The sequence below is a fragment of the Salvelinus fontinalis genome, chromosome 26, assembly GCF_029448725.1.
Source record: "Salvelinus fontinalis isolate EN_2023a chromosome 26, ASM2944872v1, whole genome shotgun sequence".
Taxonomy (NCBI): domain Eukaryota; kingdom Metazoa; phylum Chordata; class Actinopteri; order Salmoniformes; family Salmonidae; genus Salvelinus; species Salvelinus fontinalis.
In genome coordinates this window covers 17,175,518-17,201,278 of record NC_074690.1, presented here as the reverse complement: position 1 = coordinate 17,201,278, position 25,761 = coordinate 17,175,518, and the positions used below count along the sequence as shown (strand labels likewise).

Sequence of the window (25,761 nt, the reverse complement as noted above, 5' to 3'; positions counted from 1 at the left end):
CCACCTTATTTCCGCATTGTTTAGTGTTGTGTAGTGGCTTTTCTGGCATCCCCAATAATTTTTTGGGTTTGCCCCACTAAGATTTACATGCTAAAATTGCCACTGCATCCATGGCTTAGGAAAGGGCGGATTTAGCATGCTAGCTACTGCAGAACACAAGCAGACCAGAAACAGACACTGAAAATGGCATTTAGTTTAGGAAGTGATTTGATTGGTGTGAAGACAAATCCAAACTGGCCTCCCTCGGGGGGCATTTTGCTGCACCAGGACAACCCACAGTTGAGCTCAGCGATGATTGGCAAAGAAAAAAAAGTATTATCATCATCAAGAGAGGCCAAATGCTGGCATCAATCAATCAAATGCTACTGCCGCAATGTCAATTAATTTGTTCCAGACAGCATCAGATAGATTGGCTACACATACTGAGACAGAGGGGTGCTGTTTTGTTTGCTTGGAGACTTGCAAATTTAAGGAAAGTTATGAAAACACAGAAAGATACATTTGATTTATTTTTATTGGTAAAATATATTTGGGGAAGCCTGTCTTCCCTTGGAATCCATGAATACACGACACAGTTCTAGCAGTTGGAGATAGTTCAGATGGGTTTGAGGTGGCAAAATTGTTGATGCACACCTCATGGTAAATGTAGCAAAAGTTTATTTGTTGCTTTACTGGGGAGTCATGTATTTTTCATGAGGACATGGGTTCCAGTGAAGACCGGTACATCACATTATGATGTTGTGGACCCAAACTGCACCACATGATTGGTTTTTCCTATTTAGTACAAACTTGAGGAAAATGAGTAAATCCATATGAATTCAATCACTTTTTGAAAGCACCCTTTTAGATTTGAACCAAATCTTCAATACATTGTAGAAGATCTCAGAAAAGGACGTTTTGGACCCAAAAGCCAAAATATTAAAGAAATAAAGGTGCTCAAAGTTGACATATTTTGCATACCCCACCATACCATACAGTTTGAGATTGAGATCATTTACAAAAAGGCACTCGCACATCTGAGCAATCTTATTTGCAGGTGCATGGCATCAATTGAACAAGATGAAGGAAAAGGAAACCGCACACTGCTCTTGATAGTATCACCGATATTTAATAAGCTTACGTATCGGCCACACGGCCTTCGTCAGAGCTTTTGGGATTTTTTTGAAAGTTGCACCCTTATGTAGACCTGGCTCCACCCACATCCGTTCTACACATCGAAGGGGGTTGGAAGCAAAGGAAAATAAATAAGTGCTACCAAATATAACAATGTGCATTTCATAAATCTTACAAAAGTGTATAAATAAGGCGTATTGAACACTTCTGTATAATCTCAATGAGGACATAGCAAGTTCATTAGTCATTGGGTACATCATATGAAAAACGTCAGAATAATCTACAAGAAACACACATTTCATGTTCCAATTCACAGCATAACATACAAAGGCATTTCATCATTAAGTCCTTTTGGAAACAATGTCTGGAGGGTGAAAATCCAAAAACATTCTCTTTTACTCAGAGTATTATTAATATCACCTCCCCTGTCTGATATCTTAACTTTCTCTATGCCACAAAATCTAAAGGTGGAAATGTCATGCTTCATGTCATTGAAATGTACAGCGACTGGATACTCCCTGTCGTTTCTCCTGATTGAACTTTTATGTTCACTAATTCTCTGTTTAAGAGAGCGGGTGGTTTTACCGACATAACAGAGCCCACATGGACATTTAATAATGTAAATAACATGGGTGGTGGAACACGTTATAATGTCATTTATTTGGAACCGTTTTCCTGTGTGTGGGTGACAGAAATATTGACACTTCATCATGTTGTTGCACTGTGCGCATCCTCTGCATTTATAGCTACCATTTGGTAGAGGGCGTAAAAGTGCTTGGCTAATTTTCTTAAGTGGCTGGCAGTTGGCATGAACCAATTTATCGCGTAAATTGCGACCTCTCCTATACACAATACGTGGTGGATATTTAAATTCAGCCGGCAAAGCTGGGTCCGATGATAAAATATGCCAGTGTTTCTTGACCACCTCTCCCACTTTTCGCGAATTCAAAGTATATGTAGTTGTGAACATTACGGAGTGTTCTGTAGCTTTAGCGGGTCTTTTTTGTAGCAGTTCATCTCGTGTTTTTTCCAATGCCAAGTTATGAGCTTCATCCACACATTGTGACGAATAGCCTCTTTTTAGAAACCTCATGCGCATCTCCGCTGCTTTTTCTAGATAATCATCTGTGGAGTGGCATATACGGCCCAGTCTAAAAAATTGGCTTCTTGGAAGTCCTCTTTTTAATGGCTCAGGGTGGAAGCTGTCACCCTGTAATAGAGTATTTCTGTCCGTTTCTTTTCTATATAGACTTGTAAACAAGGTTCCATTTGATTTCTCAATCCACATATCGAGATAATGAACACGTTTAGTGTCACGTTCAATAGTGAATTTGAGATTAGGGTCAATGTCATTGAGTAGTGCCATAAACTCTGACAGTTCTTCTTCGGTTCCTACCCATATACAAAAAATGTCATCAATATATCGATACCACTTAAGGACTTTATTCAAAAATGGATTCTCGTTTTCATTATTAACAAAACGTTCTTCAAAAAGACCCATATAGAGGTTAGCATAGCTCGGAGCAAATGTAGAGCCCATCGATGTTCCATTCGTTTGGAGGTAGTATTCATCATCAAACCTGAAATAGTTATATGTCAAAACATATTCAGCCAGCTCTAGAAGGAAGTTTGTTGGTGGATATTCATTAGTATCTCTGTCTCCCAAATAGTGTGCTAGTGCTGCCAGCCCTCCCACATGGGGAATGCTGGTATAAAGACTCTCGACGTCTAATGTGACCAAAATACAGTCTTCTTTTAAACCCGTTATTGGTGAGATCTTGTTTATGAAGTCTATAGAGTCCTTTACATTTGATGGCAATGATTGCACATGAGATTTAATAAAAGAGTCTACAAAGTTTGACAATGGCTCTAGCATTGAGCCTATTCCTGCAACCACTGGTCTGCCTGGATAGTTGCCTTGTTGTGTTTTAGGTTTGTGTAATTTCGGTAAAATGTATAAGCATGGACGTATGGCACATTTGCAACAAAGATATTCATATTCAGGTTTTGAGATAAGGTTGTTTAATAGGGCTTGCTCCAAATTAGAGCAAATATCCCTTTGGAACACCTGTGTGGGATCAGCACTCAGTTTTCTATAGAAACGTTCATTGCTGAGTTGTCTCTGAATTTCTTCTTTATATTTGTCATAGTCTAAAACAACCACAGCACCACCCTTGTCTGCAGGTTTTATAACCAAAGATGAATCTTTCATTAATTCTTTGAGTGCCAGTTCTTCTGTTCTCGTGAGATTCTTCTGAATATGTTTTGTTTGTCTTGTATATACTGACATGGCTTCTTGTTCGACTAACCTACAATAGGTATTAATCGAGGAGTTGTTAACCATAGGACAGAATTTGCTTTTGGGCTTAAAATGGGTGCCAGTTCCTTGATGTGTTACTAGGCCCGAATCAGTGTTGTGTGAAAACACATGCTTAAGTTTAATCTTGCGAAAGAATTTAAACAGATCTACTTTCGTATCGAATGGTTTATCTGTACATGTAGGTACAAAAGAGAGGCCCTTAGATAAGACTGAGACTTGAGCGTCAGTAAGGTCTTTTTTGGAGAGGTTAATTACCGCATCCCGCTGTAGCTCCGTAGATTGTAGATTATTCTGACGTTTTTCATATGATGTACCCAATGACTAATGAACTTGCTATGTCCTCATTGAGATTATACAGAAGTGTTCAATACGCCTTATTTATACACTTTTGTAAGATTTATGAAATGCACATTGTTATATTTGGTAGCACTTATTTATTTTCCTTTGCTTCCAACCCCCTTCGATGTGTAGAACGGATGTGGGTGGAGCCAGGTCTACATAAGGGTGCAACTTTCAAAAAAATCCCAAAAGCTCTGACGAAGGCCGTGTGGCCGATACGTAAGCTTATTAAATATCGGTGATACTATCAAGAGCAGTGTGCGGTTTCCTTTTCCTTCAGATTGAGATCATTTAAAAGATTACAAAGAGGGTTGTCAAAGGTGTTCATCATTTCTTTAATTTTTGAAAACTTTTTTTTTTTTACCTTAAAACATCAATGATCTAAAACCGTGTAAAACTCTGTTTTTCATATTTGCATATGTTGTAGCTTAGACCCTACATGACATAATCTGAGGTTGTCTTGTGCCTGCTATCGGTTGAGACATGCTCTTTAATACAGGGTGGGTGTTATGGTTTGGCTTATAAATGTACTAAAATGGGAATAAAAATTGACATTTTGACTTTCAAATGCTAAAGCTTAAAGCTGATTGGAGGACCACTCCAGAGAATGTTGACTTGAATGGCAATATCTGTTGTTTAAGATAATACTGTCAATCCTTCATATGAAACCTATTGTTATCGTAGAAATATAGACAATAGAATAGACATGACCATTTAAGTTGACATTCGATGGTGGGTGGACCGGTGGCCATCTTTGTGGTAGTCATGAGAAATGAACATTTCAATTAAATTTAAAATGGTTTACCAGCTAAATTTCAGTGGTCTGAAGGGATAAGTCCATTCTTTGAATTATATTTCAACGATTTAAATGACACCCACCCTGTATTCAAGAGCGGGCACAACACGAAATCCTCAGTTGATGTAAAGTAGGGTCTAAGCGACAACATATGCAAATATGAAACAAATCTTGAGTTCACATGTTTTTAAATAATTAATGTTAAAATGTTAAAAAATAAACTTGTTCCCAAAAATTTGTTTTAATTAAAATAATTTGACAACCCTGTTTGTAAGTTAAAAAAATGATATCAAACTCCACCATTTATATTTTCCAGTGATGAAGACATGGATGTCTTATGGTATGGTATGCAAAATAGCCAACTTTGAGCACCTCTATCTCCTTAATGTTTTGGCATTCAGGTCCAAAAAAATCAATTTCTGACCACTTCTTCCATGGGTAAACATGTATGGAAAGTGTTGTTTAAAAGGGTTGTACCCTTTCTCTCCCATTTTTGCCTAAAATTACACCCAAATCTAACTGCCTGTAGCTCAGGACCTGAAGCAAGGATATGCATATTCTTGATACCATTTGAAAGAAAACACTGAAGTTCGTGGAAATGTGAAATGAATGTAGGAGAATAACACAAATCTGGTAAAAGATAATACAAACCAAAAAACATGCGTTTTTTTTCTTCCATCATCTTTGAAATGCAAGAGAAAGGCCATACTTTCAGATAGGAGTAGAGGTGTAATTTAGATTTTGCCACCAGATGGCAGCAGTGTGTGTGTAAAGTTTCAGACTGATCCAGTGAATAATTATTTGGGGATTTTGGGTAATTTCCTATGATTTCCTACAATTTTTGTGTGTCTGTGTGCAGTTTGAAGGAAGTTGAAGGTCATTCCAACATTTAAGAGGTTATACTAAACTTATTCCTCAAAGCCAACAGGGGTCCCTGTAAATGGACATAAATATTACCCAGAAATTACCTGATTCTGTACAGAAAGGGGCAGACCTAAAAAATAAAAACTCACAACCGAGTATTATAGATTCTGTCTGTGTTTAGGATTAGGGGGTACCATCACTGCCATAGTGGAAACCCCTGCAGCCCCCCATCTCACACCTGCCTACATTTTAAATAAATCATTTTGACAGTAACCCTCCTTTTAAATGTCAATGTGTAGCATGTGAAGTGTTTGTGATATCCAATCTACTTGGGTAGTAGGTGAGGCAGACAAACAATATAGTTGCGATGCATCTAATTAGCCTATTTCCCAGTGGCAGGCTATAGGCCTACAGGACAGTTGTATTTTTTAAATAATAATAAGTTACTGATTAGTATGCTGTTGCATCGAAAATCTATTTTACAATCTGCAATGTTTGAATTTCCCACTTTAATTACTGAACAAGTAAATACATTATTGCCAACAGCCAGCAGTCTAAATACAGTAGGATAGATTGCCTAGCATAGGAAATTGATCCCATGTAAATACATAAAATCTTTGTGTTGATGTGTAGCCTAAATGTGGCAGTGTTTTGATTTACAAATGGCCGTACCTGTACATTTCTGGGAAAATATAAAAATAACTGTCCTGATGTACAGAAAAGTAAGAGGATTGCATATTTCAAAATATTTCTCTCTGTGGGACACTTTGCAAAGTATACTTAGGCCAGTGCTAATGACTCACCTCCACTAGATGGCCACACAACACATGTCAAACTCAAGGCCTCATCTACAGTGTACAAAATATTAGGAACACCTGCTCTTTCCATGACAGACTGACCAGGTGAAAGCTATGATCCCTTATTGATGTCACCTGTTAAATCCCCTACAAATCAGTGTAGATGAAGGGGTTAAAGAAGGAATTTTAAGCCTTGAGACATGGATTGTTTGTGTGCGCCATTCAGATGGTGAATCGGCAAAACCCCAAAGTGTAAGTGCCTTTGAACGGGGTATGATAGTAGGTGCCAGGCACCAGTTTGAGTCAAGAACTGCAACACTGCTGGGGGGTTTCACGCACAACAGTTTCCTGTGTGTATCAAAAATGGTCCACCACCCAAAGGACATCCAGCCAACTTGGCACAACTGTGGGACGCATTGGAGTCCACCATGGGCCAGCATCCCTGTGGAACGCTTTCGACACCTTGTACAGTCCATGCCCCAAACGAATTAAGGCTGTTCTGAAAACAACCTTTATGAAACTTCTATTAGCTCAAATAAGCCTCACGTATCAAAATACAAATGAATTGTTATCTTGACTAAATTCAACTCTCATTACCCCACATACAAACACTCTTCACTTGCTTAATAATGAATTATCTGCTTAACGTGGACAGATTTAGCGTGGAATGAACACTCTCGCTTTGCCTCTTCATCTCTGGCACTAATGGAGGTCAATGGGAGTGTCAAAATTGGTCAATAGAATGAAGTTACATATAAAATGTAAGTCATATTTGATCGAAGTTTCTAAATGGTTAGGTTGTTACAAATGTATTAATCAAAATCAGGCACGTGGCATCCCGGCAACTTTGAGAAAACCAATGTTATCATAGTTGTGCCCGTTGTTCACATGCGAATGTTCCCGCCTGCTCCCACCTCCACCCGGTTTGCAGACATTAGTATTGTTAGAGCATTGAGTCCTGCATCTTGTCCTTACATAGATCATCTTTATTTTACTCAGTGATATGACGTTGCCACAAGCAGCACCACAGATGTTACAGATGAGCGCAATACAAGATGATACACTCAAGGATTATCACAAAGTATCTGCGCATGTGCACAGGTTCCCTTCAATAGCTACACGATGGCTGCGGGACCGGAAACTGCGGAGAAGTTCAGTCTGGAAATGCTCTTAGTTGTTGTGGAAATCGACCCAATATTGCTGTTTACTTTGTGCATCGCTGACTGACTATCTATAAACTTATTTTTTGTTGTCTATGCAACAGTAGGGCATGCTCAACAACGTCGAAAACTTTCAGTTAGTCAATAAAAAGTGATACGTAATGGTTTTTTGTGCATCCTGAAGATCGCTGATCACCTTGGTTACAGCTGATTATACTATGTTTAGCTCTGAAATGAGACTGGCTTTGGGATATGACAATTATTGTAGAGAAAATCTTTCTGCTGTGAACTCATCAGGTTTTGAAGTTTTACAAATCTTATATAAGAGCTGATGTTGGGTTAACAATATAGAATAATCATTTATTGGACACAACACTACTAAAAACAAATGACAACTTTATTCAAAAATACAAAGCATAATGCTAATCTCTTTCTTTAGACAACTGTGACTCAAAAAAATTATGCTAACACTTTACTTAACACCAAGCGCCATAACATGTTATGACACCGTCATAACACTGTCATGACCAATATATTTACACGTGTTGTGACATATTGCGTTACTTTAAGGCTGGTTATGACACATACATAAGTGTTACCACGCTGGGTGTCAAGGAAAGTGTTACCAAAATAACACTAGGAAATACACGTGAAATAAAACATCAGTGATGTTCTTGACAAGCCAAAGAAAATCAATCACGCAAAACCATAATACATGTACATACACTAGCATAATTTGCATAGTCACTTAGATACCAGATACAAATAAAATTGAGTATTATTACCTTTGACCTCAGAAGAGTGTTTGACATCCTATTTGACATGTTTGATCTGCTTCCCAACCAACCACACATTGATATAGCTACAGTATGTTCCATTTAACAGATTATTTTAACCAAAGCGACTTACAGTTGTGTGTGTGTATACATTGCTTCTGCAGTCCATGTATTTATATAAACCTGAAATAGCAGCATGCTGTGGCTGAAAACCCCCAGCTGTGCTCAGTAGGGGGAAAACATTTTGAAACAGAGTGAAACGGGGAGGTACTACCTGGGCCCGTATCCACAAAGCGTCTCAGAGTAGAACATTGGTCGCAAGTGCTGAGAATGGAGACATTTTTCTCCTACTCTCATGGGTAAAAATAAAAGCTATGCGTGAAGCCCCTTTAGCCATAAGAGTCCCACCTAGTCGGCAGATATTTAGGAGACCTCGTGAGCTGTCCTAACCAGTTACCAGAGAGTTACCAGCGGGTGTCTTGATAACAGTAAAGAGCAGTGAGTCAGTGGTTCCTGCGCCATAGACAAGCAATTCATCTGGAGTTGAAAGAATGGTTTGATATTTCTATACGATCAACCCATAAATAATCTAGACCTTCATGCAACAGTAGGTATCTCTTGCGCGTTTGACAATGATTTTACACGAGGCCTAATTCACATGATGATATGCCTAAATACTTATAACCACTAAATCACATTTTTAGTTTTGACTATTTCATTAACCTACATGTTATATCAAGATGTCCCTTTGGAGTGCAATATCCCTAAATTGGGCATGCCTATAAGTTTGGCAATTGACAGAGATGTGTTTGGTGATAGGCCTTTCAAAATGTTTTAGGCAACATTATCGGCAAGTGACTTGATGCCTACTGTGCTAAAAGAGATTCAGAGTCGTTGAAGGGGAGAGATGAGTGTGTTGATATAACAGTAATATTATAATCAAAATTCAGCTTTTAACAACCATCATACTGTATGATTCCGTGCAATGCCTTTCACATGAAAAATATCAGAATTTGTAAAAAAAAATATATATATATATAATAAATGATGCATGCCAGCATATTAGGCAAGAATGAAGAGTATTTTTTTTTTATTTTTTTAAACAAGTGAACAGGATTCCTAGGACCTTTTCTGAGATGCTTTGTGGATACGGGCCCTGAACAATAAGAACACAGATAAAAATAAATGTGCTGTACCGAACTTGACCCCATCTTAAAGTCTGGAGTAGGCTCGAGAACAGGGTAGTATTCACTAGGCACCAAAACAAACACAACAGAATGAAACGGAGGGACCACCTGAATGTGTAATAAGAAAGGATTATTTTCCTTATTGCATTGAACAACATTTTGATACGTTTTGATCTTACAAATATGACCCAGGTATGGGATATTATGGCTCCCAGAGTCTATACACTCTTCACCCAACTTGCCTCTGCTCCCATCCTCATTACAGGTCTTTGGGGCAGTACTTCCTCTCAAACTGTGCCACGTCAAACTTGCGGGTGCAGCCTTTGTAGTTCATGTACCGTATCTTTCCGAAGATGGGTCTCTCGGCCCAGCCCTGGTCATGGACCCCACATATGGACCACATACAACCTACAGAGAGATAGAGAGGGTTGGGGGGGGGGGGGGAAACGTTGCAGTGTAAAACAGACATGGTAGCAGTCGTAAGAACAAAGATTCAGCACGAGGCAAGCAGGTAGAGGTGCAAATGGATGTTGGTTTAATTTACACAGCGCTGGTGATGACGGTGATAAATGTACAAGTAAATATATTTAAATAAAGGTAAAAAATATATATATATTTTTTTATTATTTTAAAGGTGAATGGGCAATACAAAAGATTTTAAGTGCCTTTGAACTAGGTATGGTAATAGGTTCCAGGCGCACCTGGAATGAGAATGGTATGAATGTATTAACATAACTTACCGTGTCCAAATATTCTAGATTACTGGCATTAACGGTCATTTTAGATACTGTATATTTAACAAGGAATTGACAAACAACTGACACAATGAATGCATATGAATTGGCGGGATACAGTGCGCATTAGTGGAGAGAACAGATCTTCCTATTTGGCACAGAACAAACGTGCATTCTAAGTATACATCAGGTATTTGGAGTTGACAAAACATTACCTTGTAAGATGTATTGACATAGATGCGTCAACATTACCTTATAAGACTGTTAGACAAGTAGACGTCTCAGCATTATCAAACTTTACGATCCCCAGGGGGACATTTGGGTTTGCAGGCAGGGGTATTATTATTTATGACCTCCCAGATCCATCTATCTATCTATATGCTACCTTGCTAGCTCCATTTCTATCCGGTCAAAAGGTCTCGTGGAGAAATGACAAATTAGACTTATTATAAGTAAAAAGCTGCACCTCCACCAGGTCAAGGCAAATTCAATGGGATGACGTGTTAGTTAGGTCTGCCCGTACACCTATCAATTAACCTTGCGTTCACCTACCCAGTTCTATCAGATCTAGGAACATTGAAGGGGTGTAGGAAGGGGCTAGGTGCAGAAATGGAACCTGGCCATACACCAAAATAATAGGTGCTTTGGGTAAGAATTGAACCAACCACCAGTGAGTCACTTACCTACGAATCCGTTAGGGTCCTGCCCGTCCAACTCATATCGGTCGTTGAGGTAGATGGCGATGGAGAGCGCTCCCTCTGGTGAGGAGGTCCACTCCAGGATCTTCTTGGCCCAGTACATCCTTAGGAAGCCATGCATCTTACCCTCAATCACCATCTGGTACTACAGGAGGAAGGATACAAGATGGAGAACTTATTTACAGTGATATAGGGCTGTCCCGGTCAAAAAAAAATTACTTTGTTGACCGAGAGTCGTCTGTTCTTTCAACCAATCGATTAGTCTAAATGTAAAAACTTGTATTTTTTCATATACAGTGAATTCGGAAAGTATTCAGACCTTGACTTTCCAAATTTTGTTATGTTACAGACTTATTCTAAAATGGATTTAATTGTTTTTTTCCCCCCTCAATCTACATACAATAGCCCATAACGACCAAGCAAAAACAAGTTTTTCGAAATCTTAGCGAATTTATAAAAAAATATAAAAAAACTGAAATATTACATTTACATAAGTACTCAGACCCTTTACTCAGTCCTTTGTTGAAGCGCCTTTAGCAGCGATTACAGCCTCAAGTCTTATTGGGTATGACGCTACAAGCTTGGCACACCTGTATTTGGAGAGTTTCTCACATTCTTCTCTGCAGATCCTCTCAAGCTCCGTCAGGTTGGATGGGGAGCGTCGCTGTGCAGCTATCTTCAGGTCTCTCCAGAGATGTTCGATCGGGTTCAAGTACGGGCTCTGGCTGTGCTACTCAAGGACATTGAGATTTGTCCCGAAGCCACTCCTGTGTTGTCTTGGCTGATGGAGGGTGAACCGTCGCCCCAGTCTGAGTTCCTGAGCAGGTTTTTAATCAAGGATCTCTCTGTACTTTGCGCCGTTCATCTTTCCCTCAATCCTGATTAGTCTCCCAGTCCCTGCCGCTGAAACACATCCCCACAGCATGATGCTGTCATCACCATACTTCACCGTAGGGATGGTGCCAGGTTTCCTCCAGACGTGACGCTTGGCATTCAGGACAAAGACTTCAATCTTGGTTTCATCTGACCAGAGAATCTTGTTTCTCATCGTCAGAGTCCTTTAGGTGCCTTTTGGCAAACTCCAAGCGGGCTGTCATGTGCCTTTTACTGATGAGTGGCTTTTGTCTGGCCACTCTACCATAAAGGCCTGATTGGTTGAGTTCTGCAGAGATGGTTCTCCTTCTGGAAGATTCTCCCATCTCCACAGAGGAACTCTGGAGCTCTGTCAGAGTGACCATTGGTATCTTGGTGATCTTCCTGACCAAGGCTCTTCTCCTCCGATTGCTCAGTTTGGCCGGGCGGCCAGCTCTATGAAGAGTCTTGGTGGTTCCAAATGTCTTCCATTAAAGAATGATGGAGGCTACTGTGTTCTTGGGGACCTTCAATACTGCAGAATGGTTTTGGTACCCTTCTCCAGATTTATGCTTCAATACAATCCTGTGTCGGAGCTCTACGGACACTTCCTTCGACCTCATGTCTTGGTTTTTGCTCTGACATGCACTGTCAACTGTGGAACCTTATATAGACAGGTGTCTTTCCAAATCATGTCCAATCAATTGAATTTACCACAGGTGGACTCCAATCAAATTGTAGAAACATCAAGGATGATCAATGGAACCAGGATGCATCTGAGCTAAATTTTGAGTCTAATATCAAACGGTCTGAATACTTATGTAAATAAGGTATTTCTGTTTATTTTGAACACATTTGCAAACATTTCTAAAAACTTGTTTTGTCATTATGGGGTATTGTGTGTAAATTGATGTTTTTTACTTTTTTATCAATGTTAGAGTAAGGCTGTAAAGTAACAAATCAATTATATGCACTGAGCTTGTCTGATGCTTTAACTGAACTGTTTTATGAAATAATTATGACAAACATTTGACTTGATTGCATTTAAAATCACGAATGACTCGTATGCTGTGTGATGACAATAACCAATGAATGACTGACACAGAAGCCTATATAAGTATTGAAATATAGGCCTCAGTAAGTTACGGTATTAAGACTAAACATGATGTGCTGTTAGGTCTACAGCTTGATGGTGGTTATACAAGGCTGCTATACTAACACTACTAATAATAATGACATCACTTATTATGCTGATCATAATAATAACATCAAGAAAAAGTTGGGCTATTATTATAAATATTTTTCTGACATTTTGGAACAGTGTAAACACTAAATAAATAAGAGAGAGAGGCTGTTCTATTGAGAGAAAGAAAAGTGCAAAGCCTTTATTACAGCATAGCAAAGATTGAAAATAGCAGAATGTGAAATAGTTTATGCGACATGTGGTTGTGTGAGGCTTCGTGCTCATGGAATCAGTAGGCTATTAAACACACTCAAACTGGCAACAGAAGCAGGATGTGTCTTATTTCTGTAGATATAAATTATATATACAAAAGTATGTGGTCAAATATGTGGATTCGGCTTTTTCCGTTGATGACAGATGTATTAAAAAAAGCACACAGGGATGCACTCTCCATAGACAAACATTGGCAGTAGAATGGCCTAACTGAAGAGCTCAGTGACTTTCAACGCGGCACCGTCATAGGATGCCACATTTCCAACAAGTCAGTTCGTCAAATTTCTGCCTTGCTAGAGCTGCCCCGGTCAACTGTAAGTGCTGTTATTGTGAAGTAGAAACATCTAGGAGCAACAACGGATCAGCCACAAGCTCACAGAATGGGACCACTGAGTGCTGAAGCACGTAAAAATAGTCTGTCCTCGGTTGCAACACTCCCTACAGAGTTCCAAACTGCCTCTGGAAGCAACGTCAGCACAAAAACTGTTTGTCGGGAGCTTCATGAAATGTGTTTCCATGGCTGAGCAGCCACACACAAGCCTAAGATCACCATTCGCAATGCCAATCGTCAGTTGGAGTGGTGTAAAGCTCACCGTCATTAGACTCTGGAGCAGTGGAAATACGTTCTCTGGAGTGATGACTCACGCTTCACTATCTGGAAGTCCAACGGACGAATCTGGGTTTGGCGGATGCCAGGAGAATACTACCTGCCCCAATGCATAGTGCCAACTGTATAGTTTGGTGGAGGAGGAATAATGGTCTGGGGCTGTTTTTCATGGATCGGGCTCCTTAGTTCCAGTGAAGGGAAATCTTACAGTATACAATGACATTCTAGACGATTCTACGCTTCCAACTTTGGGGAAGGCCCTTTCCTGTTTCAGCTTGACAATGCCCCCGTGCACAAAGCGAGGTCCATACAGAAGTGGCTTGTTGATCGGTGTAGAAGAACGTGACTGTCCTGCACAGAGCCCTGACCTCAACCCCATCTAACACCCTTGGGATGAATTGGAATGCAGACTGCGAGCCAGGCCTAATCGCCCAACATCAGTGCCCGACCTCACTAATGCTCGTGGCTGAAGGGAAGCAAGTCCCTGCAGAAATGTTCCAACATCTAGTGGAAAGCCTTCCCAGAAGAGTGGAGGCTGTTAAAGCAGCAAAGTGGGGACCAACTCCATATTAATGCCCATGATATTGGAATGTCATGCTCGACAAGCAGGTGTCCACATACTTTTGGCCATGTGTATATGGATGATTTATAAAGCCAGGCACATTTAACAGTTAGGCTTTTGATTATAGACCTAATTAAAGTTGGGGTTCTCTCTCTCCTCACTTTTCTTAGACAATTAAGGCAAGGTCTGTTTTCTTCTCAACTTCACTGCTGCCTCCACCGCATTGTTCTCAACACCAATATGCTGGGTAACTTTGCTACTATGCACATAGCAACATGGTCTAGGAAAACGTGCCAATTTAACAGCGCGTTTGTTTCAGAACCGCGGCCAGCGACCGCTATCCAACACGGAAGAAAACGCATTTGTTAAAAAATTATATGTTTATTAGTGTTGCGCCATTGTTCTTATGTAATATAATCATGTACAAGTTCAGTAGTGCACGTCTTAGCGTGATGGACTTTGCCATCCCCACGGCCTCCACAATGGATTAGTCCACTGAGACAGGTGTCTTGTACACTATGATTATTTTTGTTGATTTCTTCAGTCGACCAAGAGCTTATCGATGAAACAATTGTAAATGGGGTCAGCCCGGCAGTGAGTTGACTTTATTGAAGACTGAGCTTCTTTTTGACTTCCCTAAGGTGTAGTTGTTTCTGGGCATTGCTAAACAGCCAAACGGTTAGCAGGAAACGACACCAGAGGAAAGTCGAAAATTCCCTTTTATCCTTCGCAACTTACTTGAGTGCATTCATATGTGTCAAAGTGATTGGAGTGCTTTTCATACACTCACGATATTATAAGTTGCTTAGGATAAAAGTGTAAACTGCAGATTTTATTACATGATTTATGTTAAGAAATAAATACAAGTCTTGTTGTTGTTCTGAGAACTGCTGAATTGGCTGGTTTGCATGTTGATAGTCTATGGGGGGTCAGTACTGTACATGATACCTGGGCTGCGTTCCAGAGCTTGTCGTGGGTCTGGGCTTTCTCCAGCTGCTCGCGGGTATAGACGTATGGCCTGGGGTCTTTGGCGTGATCTTTCAACGTTTTCTGGGCCCAGTCATTTGCACCTAGATCAAACACAAAGATCATTAATGTTAACTTAACAAAACAGAAACATCACTTCCCCTTTAAAAATGTCACAATGGACTACGGGCCCTTCCCAACAAAGAGAGAAAGAAAATAGAGAAAGAAAAGTAATAACACGTAATAATAAAAACTCCATGAGTAAGGATAACTTGGCTTTATACACAGGGTACCAGTGCCGAGTCGCTGTGCAGGTTACGAGGTAATTGAGGTAGATATGAACATAGACAGTACAAGTAAAAAGTTTGGACACACCTACTCAATGCAGGGTTTTTCTTTATTTTTACTATTTTCTACACTCTGGAATAATAGTGAGGACATCAAAACTATGAAATAACACATGGAATCATGAAGGAACCAAAAAGTGTTAAACAAATCAAAATATTTTTTATATTTGAGATTCTAAAAAGTAGCAACCAAATTTTTTCCACACTATTGTCATTCTCTCAACCAGATTCACGGGGTAGTCACCTGGAATGCATTTCAATTAACAGGTGTGCCTTGTTAAAAGTAAATTAGTGGAATTTCTTAACCTTCTTAATGCGTTTGAGCCAATCAGTTGTGTTGTGACATTGTAGGGGTGGTATACAGAAGATAACCCTATTTGGTAAAAGACCATGTCCATATCTGGCAGTCTCTATTCTCAGGCCGACTCTTTTCTCTGTATATATCAATGATGTCGCACTTGCTGCTGGTGATTCTCTGATCCACCTCTACGCAGACGACACCATTCTGTATACATCTGGCCCTTCTTTGGACACTTTTTAAACAAACCTCCAAACGAGCTTCAACGCCATACAACACTCCTTCAGTGGCCTCAAACTGCTTTTAAATGCTGCTCTTCAACCGATTGTTGCCCGCACCCTCCCCCCCGTCTAGCATCACTACTCTGGACGGTTCTGACCTAGAATATGTGGACAACTACAAATACCTAGGTGTCTGGTTAGACTGTAAACTCTCCTTCCAGACTCACATTAAGCATCTCCAATCCAAAATTAAATCTAGAATCGGCTTCCTATTTCAAAACAAAGCCTCCTTCACTCATGCTGCCAAACATACCCTCGTAAAACTGACCATCCTACCGATCCTTGACTTCGGCGATGTCATTTACAAAATAACCCCCAACGCTCTACTCAGCAAACAGGATGTAGTCTATCACAGTGCCATCCGTTTTATCACCAAAGCCCCATATAATACCCACCACTGCAACCTGTATGCTCTCGTTGGCTGGCCTTCACTACATATTCGTTGCCAAACCCACTGGCTCCAGGACATCTATAAGTCTTTGCTAGGTAAAGCCCCGCCTTAGCTCACTGGTCACCATAGCAACACCCACCCGTAGCACACACTCCAGCAGGTATATTGCACTGGTCATCCCCAAAGCCAACACCTACTTTGGCTGCCTTTCGTTACAGTTCTCTACTGCCAATGACTGGAACGAATTACAAAAATCTCTGAAGCTGGAGTCTTATATCTCCCTCTCTAACTTTAAGCATCAGCTGTCAGAGCAGCTTACCTATACACAGCCAATCTGTAAATAGCACACCCAACTACCTCATCCCCATATTATTACTTACTCTTGCACCTCAGTATCTCCACTTGCACATCATCATCTGCACATCTATCACTCCAGTATTAAGGCTAAATTGTAATTATTTTTGCCTATTTATTGCCTACCTCCCTACATTTGCACACACTGTACATAGATTTTTCAATTTTTCTTTTCTATTGTGTTATTGAATGTATGTTTGTTTATGTGTAACTCTGTGTTATTATTTTTGTACCACTGCTTTGCTTCATCTTGGCCAGGTCGCAATTGTAAATGAGAACTTGTTCTCAACTGGCCTACCTGGTTAAATAAATAAAAATATATTATGGGAAGAACAGCTCAAACAAGCAGAGAGAAATGACAGTCCATCATTACTTTAAGACATGAAGGTCAGTCAATACAGAACATTTCAAGAACTTTGAAAGTTTCTTCAAGTGCAGTCGCAAAAACCATCAAGCGCTATGATGAAACTGGCTCTCATGAGGACCGCCACAGGAAAGGAAGACCCAGAGTTACCTCTGCTGCAGTGGATACGTTCATTAGAGTTGCCAGCCTCAGAAAATGCAGCCCAAATAAATGCTTCAGAGTTCAAGTAAGACACATCTCAGCATCAACAGTTCAGAGGAGACTGCGTGAATCAGGCCTTCATGGTCAAATTGCTGCAAAGAAACTACTACTAAAGGACACCAAGAAGAAGAAGATGCTCACTTGGGCCAAGAAACACAAGCAATGGACATTAGACCGGTGGAAATCTGTCCAAATATGAGTCCAAATGTGAGTCCAAGTCCAAATTTGAGATTTTTGTTTCCAACCGCCGTGTCGTTGTGAGACACAGAGTAGGTGAACGGATGATCTCCGCATGTGTAGTTCCCACCGTGAAGCATGGAAGAGTTGGTGTGATGGTGCTTTGCTGGTGACAATGTCTGGGATTTATTTTGGAAGTTACACTTAACCAGCATGGCTACCACAGCATTCTGTAGCGATACGTGGGACTATGATTTGTTTTTCCAACAGGACAATGACCCAACACACCTGCAGGCTGTATAAGGGCTATTTGACCAAGAAGGAGAGTGATGGAGTGCTGCATCAGATGACCTGGCGTCCACAATCACCTGACCTCAACTCAATTGAGATGGTTTGGGATGAGTTGGACCGCAGAGTGAAGGAAAAGCAGCCAACAAGTGCTCAGCATATTCCTTCAAGACGGCTAGAAAAGCATTCCAGGTGCAAAAAAAGGGGGAAAAAAATAGCAGCAGTTCTGGCCTTCAGCTCAGCCCGAATGTTGCCTGTAATCCATGGCTTCTGGTTGGGATATGTCCATACAGTCACTGTGGGGGCGACGTCATCGATGCACTTGTTTACAAAGCCAGTGACTGATGTGGTAAACTCCTCAATGTCATTGGATGAACCCTAGAACATATTTCAGTCTGTGCTAGCAAAACAGTCCTGTAGTTTAGCATCTGCTTCATCTGACCACCTTCTCTGGTTGCACAGATTACATGCTGGTAGAAATTAGGTAGAACGCATCGGTTTCCCATTAAAATCACCGGTCATTAGGAGCACCGCCTCTGGATGAGCATTTTCTTGTTTGCTTATGGCCCTACACAGCTTGTTGAATGTAGTCTTAGAGCCAGCATTGATTTGTGGTGATAAATAGACAGCTATGAAAAATATAAAAACCGGCAAAAAAATAAACATCCCTTTTTCAGGACCCTGTCTTTCAAAGATAATTAGTAAAAATTAAAATAACTTCACAGATCTTCATTGTAAAGGGTTTAAACACCCATGCTTGTTCAATGAACCATAAACAATTAATGACCGTTCCAAAGGTGCATGTTCATTAAGACACTAACAGCTTACAGACGGTAGGCAATTAAGGTCACAGTTTTGAAAACTTAGGACACTACAGAGGCCTTTCTACTGACTCTAAAAAACACCAAAAGAAAGATGCCCAGGGTTCCTGCTCATCTGCGTGATCATGCCTTAGGCATGCTGCAAGGAGGCATGAGGACTGCAGATGTGGCCAGGGCAATAAATTGCAATGTTGGTACTGTGAGACGCTTAAGACAGCGCTACAGGGAGACAGGACGGACAGCTGATTGTCCTTGCAGTGGCAGACCACGTGTAACAACACCTGCACAGGATCAGTACATCCGAACATCACACCTGCGGTACAGGTACAGGATGGCAACAACAACTGCCCGAGTTACACCAGGAACGCACAATCCTTTCATCAGTGCTCATACTGTCCGCAATAGGCTGAGAGAGTCTGGACTGAGGGCTTGTAGGCCTGTTGTAAGGCAGGTCCTCACCAGACATCACTGGCAAAACGTCGCCTATGGGCACAAACCCACCGCTGCTGGAACAGAAAAGATTGGCAAAAAGTGCTCTTCGCTAACGAGTCGCGGTTTTGTCTCACCAGGGTAGATGATCGGATTCGCGTTTATCATCGAAGGAATGAGCGTTACACCGAGGCCTGTACTCTGAGCGGGATCGATTTGGAGGTGGAGGGTCCGTCATGGTCCGGAGCGGTGTGTCACAGCATCATCGGACTGAGCTTGTTGTCATTGCAGGCAATCTCAACACTGTGCGTTACAGGGAAGACATCCTCCTCCCTCATGTGGTACCCTTCCCTCAGGCTCACCCTGACCTGACCCTCCAGCATGACAATGTAACCAGCCCCACTGCTTGTTCTGTGCGTGATTTCCTGCAAGACAGGAATGTCAGTGTTCTGCCATGGCCAGTGAAGAGCCCGGATCTCAATCCCATGTGAGCACATCTGGGACCTGTTGGATCGGAGGGTGAGGGCTAGGGCATTCCCCCCAGAAATGTCCGGGAACTTGCAGGTGCCTTGGTGGAAGAGTGGGGTAACATCTCACAGCAAGAACTGGTAAATCTGGTGCAGTCCATGAGGAGATGCACTGTGGTACTTAATGCACCTGGTGGCCACACCAGAAACTGACTGTTACTTTTGATTTTGACCCCCCCCCCCCCCCCCTTTGTTCAGGGACACATTATTCCATTTCTGTTAGTCACATGTCTGTGGAACTTGTTCAGTTTATGTCTCAGTTGTTGAATCTTGTTATGTTCATAAAAATATTTACACATCTTAAGTTTGCTGAAAATAAACGCAGTTAACAGTGAGAGGACGTTTCTTTTTTTGCTGAGTTTAGATTAACTCTCTCTTCGTAAATAGTATGGTCTACAGCTTATCATGAGGTATTCTAGCTCAGGCACCAGCTGTTGTTAACAAAGAGAAACGCACCCCTCACTTCAGCTTACCTGGGGCTTCCGTTTGATCCTGCAGATGCATAGAAAACCCAGCTAGACATATATTATCCATTTCCTTGTTCAGCCACGACGGACTCTGAGAAACATAGGATATTATAGTTCTTCTGGTCCCGATGGGTTAGGATAGTCTCGAACGGAGTCATCCAGTTTGTTCTCGGGTGATTGTACGTTCGCCAAAGAACAGAGGGTAAAGGCGGACTATTTATTCGTCAGGGTGCTCGCATGTCGGCCTCCCTTATGCCGTCTCTTCCTTTTCCGAGTCACTGGGATTAGGGCCTGGTCCAGGGTGAGCAGTATGCCCTGTTACGTAGATTCGTTGAAGTAGAAATCTTAATCCAAATCGAGGTTAGTGATTGCTGTTCTGGTGTCCAGAAGCTCTTTTCGGTAATAGTAAACTATGATCAGCTCAAAAAAACAAAACAGCAGAACTGGTCATGAGCCTGTAGAACGGCAGCTATCCATCGCAGCGCCATTCTAATCAGGTATTTGCTTGGGACTCTGGTCAAAAGTAGTGCACTACATAGAGAATAGGGTGCCATTTGGGTTGCAGTTCATGTCTTAACTCAAGAGAACTCGGTCCTCCTCACTCACCCTTTACGCTGTCATAGCTGGGGTTGTAGAAACAGAAGTTATCGGTCAACTCTCTGCGCACCACCAGTTCTTCTGTGAAGGAGGAAACGGATTCGCCGGCACTCTTCCCACAGCACTTTACCTGCAGCACCACACGCTGGGCAGACAAGTGACCTGGAGATAGGGAGAGAGAGAGGTAGGGATGGAGAGAGGGTAGAAAGGGGAGAAGGAAAGGGATGGAGGGATAGAGAGCGGGAGGAAGAGAAGGAGGGATAGAGAGCGGGAGGAAGAGAAGGAGGGATAGAGAGCGGGAGGAAGAGAAGGAGGGACAGTCAGTGGATTCCACCTTGAGCTTCAGAAATAAGTTTGAAAAACATTTGTATACAAATAACATTGGATACGAGCAGGCCTGCAGCGCCTGTGTTTCTTTTGGTGGTGTGTGGCTTCACACGGGGTGGGTGGGAGTGGGGCTTCACACCGGGTGGGCGCTAGGTGTATAAGGTCATAAGAGGTGTGTGTGTTTGTAGGCTGGTATCAGGTGAACACTGTTTTGAGTCGGCATGTTGAATTTAATTCAACATTTAGAAAGGGGAGAGCTGACACAGGTATGTATTGCAGGGTCATGGTGGGTGTGTGATTATAGGCTGAAATAACACTAGAGTTTGTGTTGGCACAAACTCCAGTAAGCGACTTCCTCAACTGACCGAAGCGGATCCACGGCGAGAGTTGACTAACGGCAGAAGAATTGGGGTTGTTCCTCTGAGTGGCAAAGTTCTTGAGGCGCAGGTCGATGAAAGATTCCAACATGGCTATGCCTGCTGCAGTGCCAGACTTGGCCCAATCCACCTCCTTTACCGTCCTGTCCACATCCAGAGAGGACAATGCCTCTGCCCAGTCTACTGGCTGGAAGGAGAGAAGAGATTCTTTTATTTAAGGTTGTGAAAAGTTAAATATCTATGGAGTGGCCTATACCAACAGAGGAGGAAAGACGATGGAAAAGATATGAGGAAGAACTTAGGTCTTCTCTAAAAACAACATCAAACTTAATTCCACTTTGGTGTTTGCAGGTATGGAGGGACTTTATAGGTGTGAGCAATACAGCAGAAGCTCCATTGGAAGGCTTTGCAAAGTCATCACCTTATTGCTTACACCTATCCTGTGCATTCTGCTAATACAGTGGAAGGGTGACGGTGGGGGGCAATGGGTTGTTTTCTGATCAGGCAAGAATTTAACCAACCCATTAACCAACCCAGTTTAGTGGATTGTGTCTATACAAATACCATTAAGGAATTCCTCATCTTTATGAGGCCCACATTCTATAAGCAACCTCTTACTTTGGCGGTTCGGAGAGCAGTGTGTGGGTGTTTGTCCACTAAAGGTATCTCTGTGAGGAACTCCTTCAGAAGCTTGGTGATCTTGTTACGGATCGTCCTGGCAGAATACTCCAGTTTGTCTGATGCCACCCAGCAGGGCACCACGTTATGGGCATCGACCTGCGGTAGTAACGGGAAGACGTGATAGTTGACAGGCTGGAAATCCTTTGTTAACATAGCCTGAGAAATTGAAGGACGAAAGCTATACAGGAATTCAATAGGTGTTCAGTGTTGGTATAACAGAGTGAGTTCCATCCCTGTTTACCCAACACGGGACACAAACCTTCTAACACAAATCTTTTGCACAATGATACTCAAGAAGCACCGGCGCTCAATAACACTGAACCAGAAAAATAAATGCATCTGGGTCTGGGTGCGACTTTCATCTGACTTTTACCCCATAATGTTAAATCAAGCCACAACACACCATCTGTGCATTTTTGTTTTACATTGGACAAAAATCTTTGCAAATTGCAATACAAAATATCAGAATTGCTGCAGCAAAATAAAGCACTTTTGCTCGCAACTATCACATAAAAAAAAAACTCTAGTAATCCTGAAGGGACTGATCTGCATACTTGTATGAAGGGGATATCCGATGGAAGCCCCTTTTTGACCTCCTCCACCCACTGCAGCGGTGTCCTTAGAGGGGAGAAGTCAGTCACTACTGCCCCAAAACTCCAGTCCGCCACAAACCCTGGCAGCAATTCTCCAGCGGAGCCCTGGAGCAGGTGGAACTGAATATCCAGGGCACTGCAGTCCTGTGAAAGGGGGGACAGATACATGCATGGGACAAGAAGGAAGCAGGTATAGAGGAGAATCTCAATTGGAATATCTCGATTCCTCTCGCCCCCTAGCATCCACTCGATGAGGAGGAGGAAACGTGGAAAGAAATGCGCATGTAAGAAATTAGGCTGTCCTCCTCTATCACTCCATCAGGCAAATTACATTTACAGAGATGGAATCTCAAAATACTTATGTTTAAAGTGGTAAAAATAATTGAATGTTGCCAGTTGTGCTAGACATTTTATAGATAAAAAGATAAGTAGCGTATAGTTTTTAAATGTGTGAATGCTTTTCTCATCTGAGAATATAACAGCTGCTCTTCGAGGGCGCATTTCAAAACTTTTCCAGGGTAGGATACACCTGAGCATCCTACACCGGAGGCAGCAACCAAGGAGAGGAGCAAACTCCTCCCTTCACCCATTAAACTGACACTCTCCTACATATGGCAGCCACGTATAGGTTTCTGAGTCACAGAAGAGAGGAGGACAGAGTTGGAGAGGACAGACTTTTTGCCAATTGAGAATCTCCCTTGGGCGACTGATTGGGCTATAAACAAGTGTAAGAACTTGGAGGGGAGCCGGGCCGGATGTCAAGACGACGACCCAGATGTCATATCCTCACATTTATTTGTTTACAATCATAACATGAGTAACCTGCTTAATTGCTAAGTTAAAAAGGTCTGAAGTATCAAAGTCCACTTGCATTAGGATCACACAGGACACATAATTCTCAAAGGCCTCATGAACTCATGACACAGCGCATAACGATCGTAGGGGGGCGGCCACCAGGCCGGATAACAAGACAAAAACCGCACATTAGAAAAGACAAGCACTCAACCTCGACTTTGGTTCAATTCATTTTTAATTTGCTGTGAATCAACAAACAGATTCGCATACAGATTCTTCAGGTTTGTGTTCGTTGATTCACTGAAAATGTCAAATGAACAGAACTTAAGTCAAGGTTGGTGGTCTGTCTTTTCTAGTGTGTGGCTTTTACAGTTATTTTAGGATACTAGTTGTTTTGGCACTGATTGGCCCAATCAGTTCTTGCACTGGTTGGGCCATCTCCATCTCAAAGTCTCCCAGCAGCTGTTATTTTCTCAATTGGGAAAACAATTTGAGCCAGTCCCTAGATGCAGGTAGTCTTTTTATCCATCATGAATCTTGTTCTGGAGGAATCTCTGCGCCAAAATCATAAAATCTGATTTTAAACCTAACCTTAACCACACTGCTAACCCTAATGCCTAACCTTAAAATAAAACTAAAAATGATGTTTGTTTATATGAATTTTTACAATATAGTCAATATTGACTTTGCAGCTGGTCTATCTAAGGGGGGGATTTTTTTAAATAAAAAATGTGCTCAGTTCTGCCTCCAGGGAAACCCTCATGACAATAAAAGTCAACCTGCTCCCTAGATAGAAAGAACAGGGAAGAGAACACACAAGTCATTTTCACCCCAGACAACAATGGCGGGTTTCTCTACCTTAGCAACTTCCTCCAGTCCCCTCAGCATGAAGCCAAAATGGCGGATGGTGGCCGACTCTGAGTTTTGTGGTATCACCAAACAGAAACAGATATGCAGGGGCAGCTTCTCTTCTAGGGCAAGCTGCTGGGCATAGATTAATGCCCAGTTATCTACAGTAAGAGTCAAAGAGAGAAGCAAACATTCTGTTACTGGTGAATATGGCTGCAAATACTGAAATGAATCCACAGAAAAATGTCCCACTACAATGCCAACCCAAATTATACTGGCTTGAATAGTTTATTTTCCCATTGTAATTTCGAGCATGGTGGATGCATAACCAGGCCAAAACACAGCTCAGCAGTGTGGAAAGGCTACATTCAAATCACTTTCTATCAGACATCTTGTTTTATGTTTGTTTGTTTAACTTGGCAAGTCAGTTAAGAACAAATTCTTATTTACAATGACTGCCTATTCCGGCCAAACCCGGACGACTCTGAGCCAATTGTGCACCGCCCTATGGGACTCCCAATCACGGCCGGATCTGATACAGCCTGGAATCGAACTGTAGTGACGCCTCTTGCACCGAGATGCAGTGTCTTAGACCACTGCGCCACTTGGGAGCCCACTGTATATTGGTAGTGGAGATACTGGAGATTCTCACCTTGGACCCTGTGATCCCTGTTCATCCAGTAGACTACTCCCTCTGAACCTTGCTTTATCTTCTGGGTTTGAGACAGAAAACGGAGGCGCTTCTTGTTGAATTTCAAGTCATTGTCCTTCTGTTGCTTTGCCACCACACCCTGCAGCCAGCCCTCTTCTCTCTCCCCCTTCCCCTCTTTTACAGCCTGCAGCTTCTGCTGTTTGGTGCTGTCCATTTTGGCAAATGTTGCCTTGCGTTTTTCTGCTGGCATGGTGGTTCGATTATTAATGCTGCTTGGGCCTACTAATTTGGTAAAGGAGCAGTGTCTTTGGCTCTCGAGTGTCACAAACTTCCAAATGTGCTTGGATGCTGGAATGAGCAACAAACTGGATAGAGGGAAGCATTGGAGGATAATTACTAAAGAAATACCACTTTTTCATCTTCAATACATTTTCTAATAATGCAAGCAACCATGATAAAACAGGATGTTGTCGTGCAGACCAAGGCACCATTTGAAGTAAGCCAGGGAATAATTAAATGACAATCGCACTGAAATGTTTGGCAAGAAATGCCTTACCTGCGATGCATGCAGATGATTGTAAACGTGTATCGCAGTCCTTTTCAGATGTTAAACTGAGGATTCTTGATATGTATGTATTCAAACAACAGCAGATACGTACACACCTATATGCGTGTCGTGTTCTTTTTGTTTTGTAAGAGCAGATCTTTTTTTGGGGGG

General features: G+C 41.7%; 1 protein-coding gene across 1 annotated transcript; it reads right to left on the bottom strand.

The window, feature by feature from the left end:
* Positions 1 to 7,768: 7,768 nt before the first annotated feature.
* On the bottom strand, positions 7,769 to 25,756 carry cpdp (CPD photolyase). Its single transcript, XM_055882728.1, has 10 exons — positions 25,600 to 25,756; positions 25,044 to 25,408; positions 24,401 to 24,552; positions 22,709 to 22,891; positions 22,092 to 22,250; positions 21,462 to 21,660; positions 20,779 to 20,931; positions 15,210 to 15,331; positions 10,770 to 10,929; positions 7,769 to 9,760 (listed from the first exon to the last, which is right to left on the bottom strand). The coding sequence occupies exons 1-10, from the start codon at positions 25,608 to 25,610 to the stop codon at positions 9,612 to 9,614; spliced, it is 1,653 nt and encodes a 550-aa protein (XP_055738703.1). The 5' UTR covers positions 25,611 to 25,756; the 3' UTR covers positions 7,769 to 9,611.
* Between the last annotated feature and the right edge of the window lie 5 nt (positions 25,757 to 25,761).

What these genes read in the sequence shown, in the direction of transcription:
- cpdp (XM_055882728.1), bottom strand. An exon ending in CGGATATCCCCTTCATACAA is followed by an intron (nt 22,251 to 22,708) that starts GTATGCAGATCA and finishes TTACTACCGCAG; the next exon opens with GTCGATGCCCATAACGTGGT. An exon ending in CTCGCCGTGGATCCGCTTCG is followed by an intron (nt 20,932 to 21,461) that starts GTCAGTTGAGGA and finishes CCCTATCTCCAG; the next exon opens with GTCACTTGTCTGCCCAGCGT.